Genomic DNA, 15,540 nt, shown 5'->3' on the forward strand with positions numbered 1-15,540 from the left:
ATGTCGGCTAGCTGTCACTCCTTTTGGTTTGTTTACATTCTCCGAAGCCGGGGAAGGGAAATGACATACAGTATGTCCGATTTAGGTGTCATAAAATATCGTTCGGGAGGTGCGACAGTAAAGGTGAAGTCGACAGTTTTGACCATTATGGAGTAATTTTGCCATGTCGTCCTGAATAAAGGCATTTTTATTATTTCATATTCCATTTAGCACAAGACTGTTATTAGTGTCATGACCATGCCGTTTATTTAGCAATTGGGGAAAATACTTGGATAAAAAGAATATCTTGTAAAAATATTGAAGTAAAGAGACAGATAAAATGACATTTTGCAGCTCTCTTCGTCGCGTTTTCCTGGTTGTGAATAGTTCCCCCTCAACGGGCTGACTGGTCCTTCTCAAGCCATTTATATAGCTATTGGGGATAAATACTTGGATAAAAAGAATATCCTGTAAAAATATTGGAGTAGAGAGACTGAAACAATGACGTTTTGCGGCTCTCTTCGCCGCGTTTTCCTCGTTCTGAATAATTCCCCCTCAATGGGCTGAATAGTAAAACCGATGAGCCCAGTCTCCCGCTGACGTCATCCACCTGTTGGGGACACTAAAGCCCTATAATGGTAGGCGTGGCTAATCAGCAGATTAAAAGACTAATTTCTCGTCATCTGCGCTTTGCTAAATTGTTTTATATAGTCGAATCGTCTCAAAATATGATTCTAATTCACATAATAATGCCATTTAAGACTTTTTTTCTCATGTCGTATGCTCTTTAACTTAGTTCCTGAAATTTGGTAACTCGCTCTCCCAAAAAAAAAAAAAAAAAAAAAAAAACAGCAGTGCTTTTATTGTTGCGCAGACATGGCATCACCAAGGGACACAAGTGAGGTCAGGTTTCGTTAGTTTTGTCCTTCCAAAAAATGAATTTAGAATTAGTTTTGGAAGCGCATGTTAGTCTTCAGTATCCTTATGGGACCCAGAGGTTGGCAGCCGGAAGGATTAGAGTTGATGGGAATTATAGGAGTAAATGACAAAACAATTTCTAAGGACTATAAATACCCACGGGATGTGCAGAGTTTTCTCTGTCAGAGTGGGTTTGCTCTGCAAGATCTAACTGAGCTCCTAAAGAGCAGACTTAAGTTGGGTTGAGTAAAACTGATATTGCTCTTTAATAATGCAGCCAACCTTTTTCGGCTACAAAAGGTTTATGTGACACTTTTGTATGCAGCGGTAACTTCTTAACTATAATAAATGTTGAGAGGAAACTCAAGGGGCCTCGTCTTCAAAGACAAAACAGTGCTCACCTTATTATGATGTAAGCAGGTCATTCCTCATTTGTTTAAAATATATAAAATATCCTGTCAGAAAATGTGGCCTAGAGTTGTGCTTTACTGTCAAGTGCCAATGTTTCTTGTGATATGTCCTTCCTGATACTAATGGAAGTGATCTTTGGTTATATGCTGAATTATTGCTGATGCACTTTCCATAGCAGAGTATTGTCTTTTATGGGATAATTCTCTAATAAGGCAGTAAAGCACTGCTGTACAATTAAATATTTGCACGAACATTCGTTCCTAAGACGTTATTGCTGACAAGTCTGATTTAACTTGGTTGTAACTGGATGAAGTATGCGGATCTCTGTAACAAGGATATCCTTGTGAATGGCTCAGGCTTTATTGGAGGAAATTAAACAGATTTAAAGAGGCCAGACTTGCAAAGATGGGTGCATAAATGTCATAATCAGAAGAAAGTGTTATTTAACTTCTCTGCGCACTTATTAAAGGAGCCGTTTGGGTCTTCATTCATTCATTCATTTTCCATGCCTCTTTTCTCACTAGACGTCCAATGCACTTGGACTGGGATCGAACATTGAAAATATTAAAACAGACTTTTGATATGTTTCCTGACTCAGAATGTTTGAAGCGGTAATATGCAGTGGTGGATGAAGTACTCACTTTTTTACTTAAGTACAGATACAGGTGAAAAAATTAAAGGTACAAGTATCCAAGGAAAAATTGTACTTAAGTAAATGTACAAAATTACTTGCTTTAAAATTTACAAGCAAGGAGTAAAAGTATTTTCTCCAGATGAAAAAATGTAATATATGTATCTATAAATATATGTAATACACACATACCTAAATACATACATACATACAGCGTTATGAAAAAGTATCGAAACCTTTAGGAATTTCTCACAATTCTGCATAAAATCACCATCAAATGTGATCTGATCTTTGTCAAAATCACTCAGATGAAAAAACTTGCTTTAGCTAAAACCACCCAAACATTTACAAGTTTTCGTATTTTCATGAGGATAGCATGCAAACAATGGCAGGAGGGGGGAAAATAAGTAAGTGAACCATCACATTTAATATTTTGTGGCCCCCTGTTTGGCAGCATAACTTCAACCAGACGCTTCCTGTAGCTGCAGATTAGTCTGGCACATTGATCAGGACTAATCTTGGCCCATTCTTCTTGACAAAACAGCTGTAGTTCAGTCAGATTACTGGGATGTCTAGCATGAATCGCTGTCTTTGCCACATGACACATGACATGCATGCATGTCAATGGGATTCAAGTCCTGATAAACTTTTGAATTCATTCTTCCATTAATGATTGCAAATTGTCCAGGTCCCGAGTAAGCAAAACAGCCCCAAATCATGATGCTCCCTGCACCATGCTTCACGGTGGGGATGAGGTGTTGCTGTTGGTGAGCTGTTCTATTTTTCCTCGACACGTGACGTTGTGTGATACTCCCAAACAATTCAACTTTGGTTTCATCAGTCCACAAAATATTTTGCCAAAACTGTGGCGTGTCCAAGTGCCTTTTTGTGAACATTAAACGAGCAACAATATGGATAAACACATTGATTGGACGTCTGCTGGTGATAAACTCATTTCAATTCATAGCAGAAGGACGATTGAACGGCACGATTGTCTAGCACAGGGGTTTTCAACCCAGTCCTCAAGGCACACTGTGGGTCCTGGTTTTTGTTCCAGCCGATCCAGCAGAGACAGTTGAACCAATGAGGCTTCTGCTAAAACAAGCCACACCTGACTGCAATCAACTGATTGCACTTGTAAAACACCAGATTGGGGAAAAAGTGTTGTCATCTTGTTTGGTAAGAATGAAATCCTGCACCCACAGTGTGCCTTAGTGGAATAGGTTGGGAACCCCTGGTCTAGCATCATCAATGGTGGTAAAAGAGTTAGTGCTGTTTCAGAAAATATGAATGACTGATGCTAAATCAGTTTTCCAACGAATACCGTATTTTTGGACTATATGTAGCACCTGAGTCTAAGTCGCACCAGCCAAAAAATGAGCAATGAAAAGGAAAAAAACATATATATGTTGCAGCGGAGTATAAGTCGCATTTTGGGGGGAAAATTTATTTGATAGAATCCAGCACCAAGAACAGACATGTCATCTTGAAAGGCAATTTAAAATACAAGAGAGAACAACAGGCTAAATAGGTGTACGGTATGCTAAAATTACATGACGCTAGAAGTTAGATTGGGCCTAAAAAATCCAGCCCGACCCGGCCGGCCCACAGGTATTAAAGCCCAACAGAGCCCGAGCCCGATCAATTAACTTGATTTCCTTGCCCTAGCCCAAAAAAACCTGAAAGTTTATGTTTTATCTGTGGGCACGCGCCCGAGAAAAAAAACAAAATTTTATGTTTTATTTGTAGGCACGAGCCCGAAAAAAAATCCTATATTTTATGTTTTATTTGTGAGGACTCAGGAGAAGGCGGAAATGCAGGGCTGCGATGCGTGGTTGCATTTTGTGTGACAACGTTTGTGACGATGCCGGTGCATATATGCATAATGATAACAACTTAAATCCTGTCTTTTGTAACGAAATCTCCCAGTTAAACAAGACTGTAAGATGGATATTCAATAAACATTTATATCTTTTATATTTGCGTGTCTGTTCTAACAGGCAGATAGTGGATTTGACATTTATTTTAATCTCCTCGAGTTGGCAGAAAAAAAACGCAAGTTTTCTCAATTTTTAAATAGTCTACATATTTTTATGATCATTGTAAATGCATTTACACAATTAAATAACGCCACATTCGTTTACATTCAGCGAAGCCGACACAGTTTCCGTATAGCAATTTGAATCCTTTCCATATCCCACTCCTACCGCAGTTTTTTTGCTTTTCAGTTCCCCAGTCTTTAGTTTGTTTTTCACTCCTATGCTGCTCCATATCAAAAAGGAAATACCAGGATAATCGCAGAGGGCACCATGCAGGGCGGTAGGGGAAGATTCAAAGAAGAGCGGGGCCACTGCGTTCACGTGCGCAGGCATGCACAGCGCCTTCTCTGTTCAATCCAAATTATTTTATTTAACATCCATACATCGTTTTAGTATAAATATATGTATAGATATTTATTTTTTAAAAAGTTAGGGAGAGAGAAGTCGGCCTGACCCGACCGTAAATAATCACACATAAGTCGCTCCAGAGTATAAGACGCACCCTCTGCCAAACTATGAAAAAAACTGCTACTTATGGTCCGAAAATACGGTACCTGTATCTGCCAACATTGATGCACGATTATATTCTTATATATTTGAACAGTGGGACAATGTTGAATAAGTGTAATGACATAGCATAGTGGAAGTCACTAAAATGCCATCGCAATGCATCCAAACTCTTGTAGGCCTTCTTAGTGAGGGTCTTTTTTCAGCTTTTGCAGTTGTCAGCACAAACAAGTGAGGATGGTGCTAATGGGTCTTTTCACAGCGAGATGTAGGCTGATCACTGAACCTGAATCTTTTGTTCTCTTACTCCACAATTCTGTGACGCTTGAGAAGGGTTCAAAAGGTTTGCTCAGAAACAGAGAGAAGAGGGACGAGACCTCAATAGAGACCTCAAAGTGGTAATTAAAATCAGTGCTGTCGTTTGTCTGCACACTGAGGACAACCTTGAAGATAACAAGCGATGGGGCAATAAGCGGCACGAAGGCGTGTAAAATGATATGGGAACATGAACAGACAGCTGTGCGGACCCTTGTCAAATAACCAGGACAGACGAGCTGTCAACATCTATTTGGTCCTATTATTAACCCTCTAAAAACTCTGCTCAGTTATGGTGGACCAAAGCTGCCAAATTTAAAAATGAATAAATACAATTGAAAATAAAAATTACTATAAATGTATAAATAAGATTCAAAGATTAAAAATAAATTTCAAAAAAAAAAAAATGGAAGTTAATTTGTAAATCAAAAAATAAAATATAAATGAAAATGAATATACATACAAAAATAGGAAAAAAGGATTAAAAAAACAAATAAAAATATACATACATAAAAATATATAAATTAAATGTTAAACAATCAAAGCGCTTTGCTCTTGTACTTATATTTTTAATTGTCGGCGTGAACATGCAGAAAGAAATGTTATTCAAAAATGGAGGCGGTCCTGAGTGTGTTGAACTATTCACCTATTGGTCAATCGGGATGCAGGTGCAGTGATCGGCTAGCTAATGCATGTCATTTTTATTTCCACTTTATTTATTTATAAATTTTGGCAGTTTTGGTCCTCCATAATCAATACTTTTAATGTCTGGGCACTATAACAACAGTGAATTTCTGAATTTGCACATCACGAATTAGGCAATGCACGACAATGCCCTATTACGATAACACTTTTTTTTTTTTTTTTTTTTTTGTCACCCGCAGGAATCGCTGGCACGCCTGTGGTCTTCAACGTGAATGGAGATGCACCTGGCCGATATGAAATCTACCAATACCAGATCAATAATAACACCACAGAATACAAAATTATTGGACACTGGACCGACCAGCTGCACTTAGATGTAGGGATCTCTAAAATCACTTCTTTTGTCTGCATTGTATTGAGTGTTCTTAATGCTTAACTGAAAGAAATTATGCATTAGGGGGCATTTTATTCCCACATTAATGAGTTTTGTATGAAAGAGTTTCAGAAAGGTCTAAAGGCAGAGTTATGCTTCTGCGGCAGACCTGCGCCGTCAAGGCAGACCCGATTTACGACCCTCCGCCGTAGCCTGCTGTGCACCTCAACAAAATCTTGACTTGTGCGATGTCAACGCGTGGTGACGTGGCGTAAATGGACTGTGATTGGTCCGCTCAGACTGTTTCTGGTTCAGCACGAAATCACCGCCATTTTCAAACATTGTTTTTCTACACGCAAAAATGGACCAGGCCGACAGGAGTATCATCGAAGAGCAAGTACGACAACGTCTACAATGTCTCGTCAAGACATTATGAAGATTGCCAAATAACAAGGTCAGCAATTGCATGGTAAAATGGAAGAACCAACAAGACAAGTATGTGTGTGTTCAGAAGCGAATGGCCACCCGAAGCGGTCGGCCAAAAACTGCCAGTTTTTTATCACTTTTATGTCGTATTTTTGGTTGGTGGACTTCATCATTTATTTTTTTACATATGTTTGCTGTGAGTATGTGACTTATTTACATTTGACACTTCAAGTATATGAAGAATAAAGCACAGGTTTGGTGTCAAAGAGTTGTTTTGATGTTTATTTTTTAACACACAGTTCAAACACTTGATACATCATCACTGATTGAGAGTGCCTCGGTGCTTTTATGATAACGTGTTTACCATCAAGGCTTCCAACGCATAGCCACCAGAAATATGCTATGGCTTCTCACTGGCTGATTGTAGGACACGGCAAAAAAATCGGGCTTGAGGGCTGTCCACAATGCTTTTTAGACCTCGGACAAAACGCTGGACACAGTGCTCGACGCGATTTAAAGCAGGGGTGTCCAAACTATTCCACATATGGCTGCGGTGAGTGCTGGATTTTATACCAACTGTCTTACAAGTGCCATCAGTTGATTGCAGTCAGGTGCTGCTTGTTCTAGCAGAAACGTCATTGGTTAAACAGTCTGTCCTCGATTGGTTGGAACAAAAACCAGGACCCGCAGCGGCCCTTGAGGACCGGTATGGACACCCCTGGTTTAAAGCTAGCCACCACGGCTTGCTGGCTTCCACCCGGTGTCTCGGAGTCTCGGTGCGGCATCAACAGTTGGACAGACCACTTCCGAAACAGTCTTCTGCGTCGCCTGCACCTCAATATTTGTATGATCAACATTTGTTGTTCAATGTTGATGAGATGCAGAACCACATTCAAGCATTCCATTTCCGTTGGCATTGTTTATTTTTTTCTCCGTTGGCATCGTTGTGTTAGCGGAAGAAAACTAGAGGAAGTCGACAATTCCCCCAAAACCGTGTACAAACACAACGCCACATCCCTCTAGTGGCTTGGCGGTGAATTACAGAGCAACGCGTTCCCTTGTCGCAGAACTATTGAATGCTCATTGACGCCGTAGTCACTTCGCCGTCACCGCAACACAGAAGCATAACTCAGGCTTTAGAACTGATTTGAGGCCATTAACAAAATGGAGTCTTTTACTCAAGTAGGGGTAGCGTTACATCTAAACTATATTACTTAACCTTTAATGTCTGGGCCTATTTTGTCCGATTTTGCATTCCTTAGATGTTGCCTTTATATTTCAAAGAAAAAAATGTTCACAATGGCCTGGTTGGCTCCCTTTTTTCAGGACACCATAACCTTTATGTCCAAACTGTTGTTTTCTTCACTCACCAATTGATGTCCTATTGACAACCTAACATGCTCAATGAACCATTTTAAAGCTTTATAATATTATATATTTATTCAACTTTTTAGGATAAACATTCAACTTAAAAAATGAGACTGAAAAGTTTTGTATTTGATCATTCAACAGAAACAGCAGGTATGGTCACAGGCGTTTTCTTCTTTCTGCATAGTATGGTCAAAACAGGTTATATAGGGTAGACCAACTGTGCAAAATAATGAATCTATATATACCATCCAACACAAAAAGGGTTCAGAGAATATGTCTTTGTGAGGTTAGGTATTGCACCCATCACCTTATCAAATCATAATACATACAATCAAATTTCTCGAACACACACATCTATATACAAATTGAAAAGATTGACTCTGAAAAAAATATAACCTTCAAAAAAGTATTTTTAAAGATACTTCCAATAAACCAGTTCAGTTAAATTTTTTTCAGGCATGCCACTCAGTTTTATCGTGGAACAAGACACAGTGCTAGGTCACACTGCTCACATTTCCAGGTGGTGTCGTCCTCCTTTCACCCTTTGCGCAACACTCACTCTTTTCATTCGCCGACTCATCCAAAGAAAACGACAAATCTTTCACATCCTCTTCCTAAAGTTGATGAAAAAATGCATTAGCTTGGGCTAAATTTAGTTTTCAATTCATTCTGCACGTTTCATTTGCTCGCTCAATACAACCGGCCGTCGCTCGTTAACTCACCTCCTTAGGTGGTGCCTCGCTCAGCAATTTATTTAAAAAGTTTCACATTACGTCCATGACCTCACAATGGCTCCTGGGATATGTAGTTTTTCGTGGTGCTTTCAGTTTAGGAAAAGGACAAGAAATGGTGGAACTATGGACAGAAACACATGGTCCATGCAGTGTTTTAATGTTTATTTATGAGGGCAATAAAATAATAAAACTCAAATGACATCTCCCTTTTTACTTGGTTGATTGACTTCAAGTTAAACGGGCATGGACCTCAATTTCCGCACTTTCAAACGGACCAACCAGCGGCATGTCAGTTACGTGATTACAGCATGACGAGGCTTCAAAGATGATACGTGCGCAGGACGTGTCAACACATGCGTAAACGTGTTGCTGCCAACACGTCAGATTTTAAAGGGTTAAGTAAAAGTAAAAGTGGTCATCCAAAAACTTAAAAAAACAAAACAGAATAAAAAATGGGGTGATGCGAATAGAATAAACTAAGAATAACAGCTTACAATGTCTGATTTTTTCTTTTTAACTCTTATGTTATTTTCATTTATAGTCATTTATATGTTCTTATCATACTGTACTATGTCCTATTACATTACCATATTAGGCCCAAAAATATAGCTAGAAATCTTCATTCCAAATTCAAAAAATCTACAGAACTAAAACATCACCCATCCAAACAGCATGCATGCCCTCTAGTGGAGAGAACATATTTCATACCATGAATTTAAAACAATCATATCTCCTGTTTTCCGTGGACTGTCGGTGCCACATAAAAACTAGGAAGAGGTTGTAAGCTGCCCTATCGAGTCATGTCGACGGCAGCGATCTACAGTATGTGAATCAGTTTATCTTTTACGGTACTTTAAAGACGCCACGTGATTGACCAGGTCGGCGTGATCACAGGACTTCCGACTACAATCATGTGTGTGGTCATGTGGCTGTATTGTTACGTCTGATTGGTATAGCTGACTCTAGTGTAGCCCAAAATATCGAAGTAAAAGTAGCATTTTTTCTTCACAAATATTTAAGTAAAAGTAAAAAGTATGGTGTGGTAAAACTCCTCTTAGAAAAGTAGGTTTTTTTTTTTGTTTTTTGTTTTTTTTCAAAAAATGACTCAGGTAAATGTAAAAGGTTATTTAAAAATTTGGTTATATAGAAACTTGAAATTTTGGTTTATTTTTTAAAGCATTAAAGCATTACAGATGGCAGCCAACCAGTCCAAGATATACAGTAACTCACTTCTGGGGTGCTATGTTAGGCTTTAGCTGATCCTCCACCTTGATTATAACAAGCAAGTAGCACAGAAAATGCATGGGTGAATGCCTGTCGGAATAATTATCTTACTGTTTATGGTATATATCTCAACAGTTCATAAACTCTAACACAAACAACATTTACTTTAAAGATGTAAAAGTGCAAATCAAGATTATGGGTTGATTTAATGTTAACGTTTGGCATCATCAGTACAATAAAAATCCAGTTTATTTCTCAGCGAAACATCTGAACCAGCAGTGTTGCAAGTGCTAACCTCAAACTACCACAAGCACAATGAGCATTGCTCATTTTTATGGTTGTGAATCATTTATACTCAACCCCTTAGGTGCTCTATTTTTGTTGCAGAACACTGCAAAGGTATTCTACTAAATTATACAGACATCAATGTCTCGTGTTACTTTTGCCCAAATATATAATACATACAAATATTATACTATATTCCATTCCCCCGAATGGTGTTAATATAAGCTTGAAGATTGTCCCTCTGTAATATATCAGCAGTTCTTGCATAGTTATTATATCTTTCTTTAAACTTCTTATATGAACACTAAAGAGCAAGCATATTTAACTGTGCATTTGATTTTTTTCTCTCACACAATGCATATTTTAGTGTTTCAAATATGCATTCGGACTTGTGCACGAAAATGTTTGAAGAGAAACAAAGTCGAGGCAAAGATAGCTGGAGTACACTGTGTTTTTCCAGATTTTTTTTCTAATTCTCTTAAATGAACAGAGGATGATGACACACAATCCTGGAGCAGCAAATAAAATTAAAATGCAAACAATAAATAAAACATGGACTACAGTACAAAAGAAAAAAATCAGAAAAAGGTCCATTATACACTCCAAGAGTTTGGCCTCGGAGCTGCAAAAAAGGAAAAAGCTTATTCTTCTGGCAGGCCAGCCCTGAGCAACCCGGTGCCAGTGTTTTTATCGGTCTTATGCAAATGACCCATAATATCCGCCCCCTAGGATGAGGCTGTGCTTAACACGTGAGAAAAAATTACTAGCTTGCCGACAAAGTGTAAACAGTAAATTCCAACCTTATCGTTAATGAGATGGAGGAAAGTATACTTTATTTACAAAATGGTGACAGCCACGTCAGTGCATAAGCTTCAAGACGATAATAGAACAGCAGTGAGTAAATATATCAGACTGAATGTGTGAAATAGTTGAAATATATACGCACAAATCCCTCTTTTGCTCTCGATCATGATCGACATCACCCCATAATTAGTGCAGTCAAATTTATCGCATTGACGGGCGGTAATTAATTTTTTAAAATTAATCACGTTAAAATATTTGTCGCATTTAACGCATGCGCTGAATGACCCACTCATGCATTGCCTCAAACAGATTACAATGACGCAGTTTTTTGCAAATTTAGTGCTAAGAGGCAGAGAAAGGCGAGTGACACAGGCGTTCATTGGACCACACCGTTTATTGGCACAAGCTTCGGCAACTCCTTCACAACAATCATAAATATCATTTAGTAAAAGCACAACAAAAACAATATTCCTATCCCTCGAAAAAAAATAATGTTCACAAAAAGAAAAAGGCTTCAATCTGTATTAATGAGCCCCTATTATCACACAGTTAAACAACAATGCAAAGAGAACTGGCGATCCAAATCAAAATAGCTATGCCAAATACACAGAAAACTTACTCAGACTTTGGTCAAACTCTATTCAAACATTTCGTTTAGGATTTCAAATACACTGGATGGCAATATTTTGTCACAATATACAAACTATCAGAGGTCTTGTAAGTTGTGAAGCCAGCACTCAAATGACGTGGATGGACCAGTAAACAGGGAACTACGGCATCAGTCGAGGGACAAAACACACTCATTGTTTTGATTTCTAAGTAATTTAAAACTCGCCATTGACACCTTGTGGTGTATTTCAATCACTAGCTTACATAGTTAAATACTGTGGAGGAACGACTGGGAGCCCTATGTGACGTCACTGCTCGGCGACGTCAACAAACTACTAATTTTTTTATTGAAAATTGTACAAATTTTATTAAAACAAAAACATGAAGAGGGGTTTTAATATAAAATTATTATAACTTGTACTAACATTGATCTTGTAAGACTTACAAGTCTTTCTATCCCTGGATCCCTTTAACAGAAAGAATGTTAATAATGTTAATGCCATCTTGTGGATTTATTGTTATAATAAACAAATACAGTACTTATGTACAGTAAGTTGATTGTATATATCCGCCTTGTGTCTTATCTTTCCATTCCAACAATAATTTACAAATAAATATGGCATATTTTAGAGATGGTTTGAATTGCAATTAATTACGATTAATTAATTTTTAAAAATTTGACAGCCCTACCCATAAATGGAGAGTACTTATATAGCACTTTATCTACATTGTTACAATACCCAAAGCGCTTTACATTAGCACACATTTACCCTTTCACACACACTTTCACACACCAATGGTGCTGCTGCCATGCAAGGTGCTGCCAACCCAATGGGTGCAAGATAGGGTTCAGGGCCTTGCCCAAGGGCACAAGGGCACTGTGACACTGGGCAGTCATAGACGTGAATCGAAACGCTGACCCTTTGGTCCCAGGACAACTCAAGCTACCAATTGCACCATGGCAGTCCTTAATACCCATAGTATATTAATAATAAAGAGTAATAGTATGAAGCTAATAAATAATTTAAGTCAAATTACCAGGTTGCAATAATCCTTAAAGTAGGACAAGAAAGACAAAGTAGAGATATGAAGTGATAATTTCTGTTACTTATCTTGTATTCTTTCCATTGCCTTCAGGCAGATGAGATGCAGTGGCCAGGTGAAACACAAGAAGTTCCCGCCTCCATTTGCAGCCAACCCTGCCGAGCTGGCCAGCGTAAGAAGACTGTGAAAGGAATTCCGTGTTGTTGGCACTGCGAGAACTGTGATGGCTACCAATATCAGGCAGACACTTACACGTGCAAGATGTGTCCTTTTGACCAGCGGCCCAACGACAACCACACCGACTGCATTTCCATTCCTATTGTCAAGCTTGAATGGAGTTCCCCATGGGCTGTCATTCCCGTCCTCATCGCAGTCTTGGGCATCATGGCGACCATGTTTGTGGTCGTCACGTTTATGCGCTACAACGACACACCCATTGTTAAGGCCTTAGGTCGAGAACTAAGCTATGTGCTTCTGACTGGTATCTTCTTATGCTACGCCACAACATTCCTCATGATCTCTGCTCCTGATGTGTTTGTATGTTCACTGCGCAGGATTTTCCTTGGCTTGGGCATGAGTATCAGCTATGCAGCCCTGCTCACTAAGACAAATCGCATCTACAGGATTTTCGAGCAAGGCAAGATGTCAGTCAGTGCCCCTCGTTTCATCTCTCCAGCCTCACAGTTAGTCATCACATTCAGCCTGATTTCAGTGCAACTCCTCGGGGTGTGCATCTGGTTTGGTGTCGACCCGTCACAAGCCATCATCGACTACGAAGACCAACGTACAGCTAATCCCGATATGGCTCGAGGAGTCTTAAAGTGCGACATTTCGGATCTTTCTCTCATCTGTCTGTTGGGATACAGCATGTTGCTGATGGTCACCTGCACAGTTTACGCCATCAAGACCAGAGGGGTTCCGGAGACGTTTAATGAGGCCAAACCCATTGGCTTCACCATGTACACCACTTGCATCGTCTGGCTTGCCTTCATCCCCATCTTCTTTGGGACTTCACAATCGGCAGACAAGGTAAATATTAGGGGTGCGAAAAGGATCTAGATGGATATGTCGAATGGTTATAGAGGCAATATGTAATATCGGTGCCCAAATATGATACTGAAACCAAGATCAAACTATTGGAGTGAACAACATTCCCTTCCCCTTTAGGCTGCAAGATAAGTGAGTCGAAACGCAGAATCAAGTTGCATACTATACCAGCATACCAATGTTGCATATCAGTCAGAAGTTATAAAATGCAATTTCTGAAGAAATTGCGTGGGTAGTTTTGAAGTGCTGGTCAGTATACTTGTAGTACAAGCGCACGCAAGTACACTCACTTGTAGTAAAGTACAGGCTAGTAAAAGTACTTGGCTAACAAGTACACGCAAGTCTCCATGCTGGTTCTAATTCAAATACTTTTAGTTCTAATGCATGTACTTTTGTTACAAGTACACACAAATACATGTAATTGTAGTACAAGTATACTGTACGTGTTTGTAGTACAAGTAGACGCAAGTAAGCGCACTTGTAGTACAAGACCATCCAAGTGCACATATTTGTAGTTTTTGTTGTACAAGTACACGTACTTAAAGCATAAGTACACAAAGATACACACAAGTACACGTACTTGTGGTTTAAGTACACGCAAGTACACACACTTGTAGTACAAGTACATGCATTTGTAGTACAAGTTGTTGTTGTACAACTACACGTAGTTTTGATACATGTACACACAAGTACACATGCTTGTGGTTTAAGTACAGACAAGTACACAAACTTCTAGTACAAGTACATGCATGTACATGTACTTGTAGTGCAAAATTTTGTTGTATAAGTACATGTATTTGTATTACAACTACAACAACTAAAGTTTTTGTTGTACAAGTACATGTAATTGTAGTACAAGTAAACAAAAGTACACGCAATTACACACAAGTCGTGCTTTGAGTTGAGTTTTGTTAAGATTTTGCCCTGGTGTGACTGGTCATTGTTATTACCCATTGCTTTTACCCATTGTGGCCTTTCAACCACCTGTGTCTCATTGTCTCACTAGTCTGTGTATTTCAGCTCCTAGTTTGTGTTCACTTCTTCTTGGGTCATTGTCAATCTGTGTGTCCATTTAAGTGTTTATTTTAAGTGTATCTGAGCATCTTGTCTGTTCCTGTGTCAATCCCCTATGGTCTGATTCTCGCCATTTAAGTAAGTTTTGAAGCATTTTGTTTGATTCCCTGACCCTTTGTTTGAACTTTGCTTTTTTGGACTTGTGTTTATCATTAGAACCGTTTTAAGTTCACCTCCACCTTGCCTCGCCTCCCCGTTTCCCTGTTTTTGGGTCCTCCATGCAGCCCCCACCTCACAATGCACATACTGGTGATTTAAGTACACGTAAGTACACATACTTGTATTACAACTACAAGTTTTTGTTGTACAAGTACATGTACTTGTAGTACAAATGCAAGTTTTTGTTGTGCAAGTACACCTGCTTTTAATGCAAGCACACAAAATTACACGCAGGCCACAGACTTCATAATGATTGACCTGACACTTTTGCCATTCACTGCGTCACGCCTTCCCGAAGGGGGCCACCCCAGACTCCACTTCATTTATTAGCAGTCGGTCACATGCAGCGATGTAACGCCGGATTTACGTTGAAAAAGTATGAAAGCTGTACGGCATACAAACAGGAAGGATTGTCTCAGGAGTGATATTGTTCGAGGATTCAAGGTAATGAATATATTTTTCGTACATCGCATGCATTTTCAAAAGTTGTGAAAAAAATCAATGGTAATTAGCCGCGACAGCATTGGCATTACACTTTGCAATATTTACGTTAAATAACTGCTAACTGCCCGGATTTTTGCTTTTAACCAAGAATTCAGACTGTTTTACGTCCATATCTATAAATAATTCAAGGACTTAAGCATTTATTCACAAGAATTTTCAGCGGAAAAAGCTCTTTGTGGTGATAAGGCGTCGCCACAGTGGCTCAAGAACCAGCAGGACATTCGACATATTTACATAGAATAAAGGCTAACTGCTTGGTTTTTTTTTTTTGTTGTTGTTTTTTTTTTTTTGCTTTTAACTAAGAATCAAGACTGTTTTACGTCCATATCTATTGAGAATACAGGGATTTAAGCATTCATTCACAAGACTGTTTAATGTAAAAAGCTCTTTGTCTGTGTTTCCACTCGGTCAGCTTTGACGGAGATAGGGCCCCTATTAATC

At 38.9% G+C, this 15,540-nt stretch overlaps 1 protein-coding gene across 3 annotated transcripts in view; it reads left to right on the forward strand.

Moving 5' to 3' along the window:
• The window catches only part of LOC130912213 (metabotropic glutamate receptor 4-like), a 355,496-nt gene that overhangs the window by 320,738 nt on the left and 19,218 nt on the right, over positions 1 to 15,540 (forward strand). For 2 of the 3 annotated variants that reach the window (XM_057830131.1, XM_057830130.1), the window contains exons 8-9: positions 5,685 to 5,821; positions 12,409 to 13,344. In XM_057830131.1, the coding sequence (XP_057686114.1) occupies positions 5,685 to 5,821; positions 12,409 to 13,344 (1,073 nt within the window). The remainder of the gene's footprint in view (positions 1 to 5,684; positions 5,822 to 12,408; positions 13,345 to 15,540) is intronic. The other variant, XM_057830132.1, reaches the window with a different exon arrangement.

This window comes from Corythoichthys intestinalis, chromosome 2 (genome assembly GCF_030265065.1).
Source record: "Corythoichthys intestinalis isolate RoL2023-P3 chromosome 2, ASM3026506v1, whole genome shotgun sequence".
NCBI lineage: Eukaryota > Metazoa > Chordata > Actinopteri > Syngnathiformes > Syngnathidae > Corythoichthys > Corythoichthys intestinalis.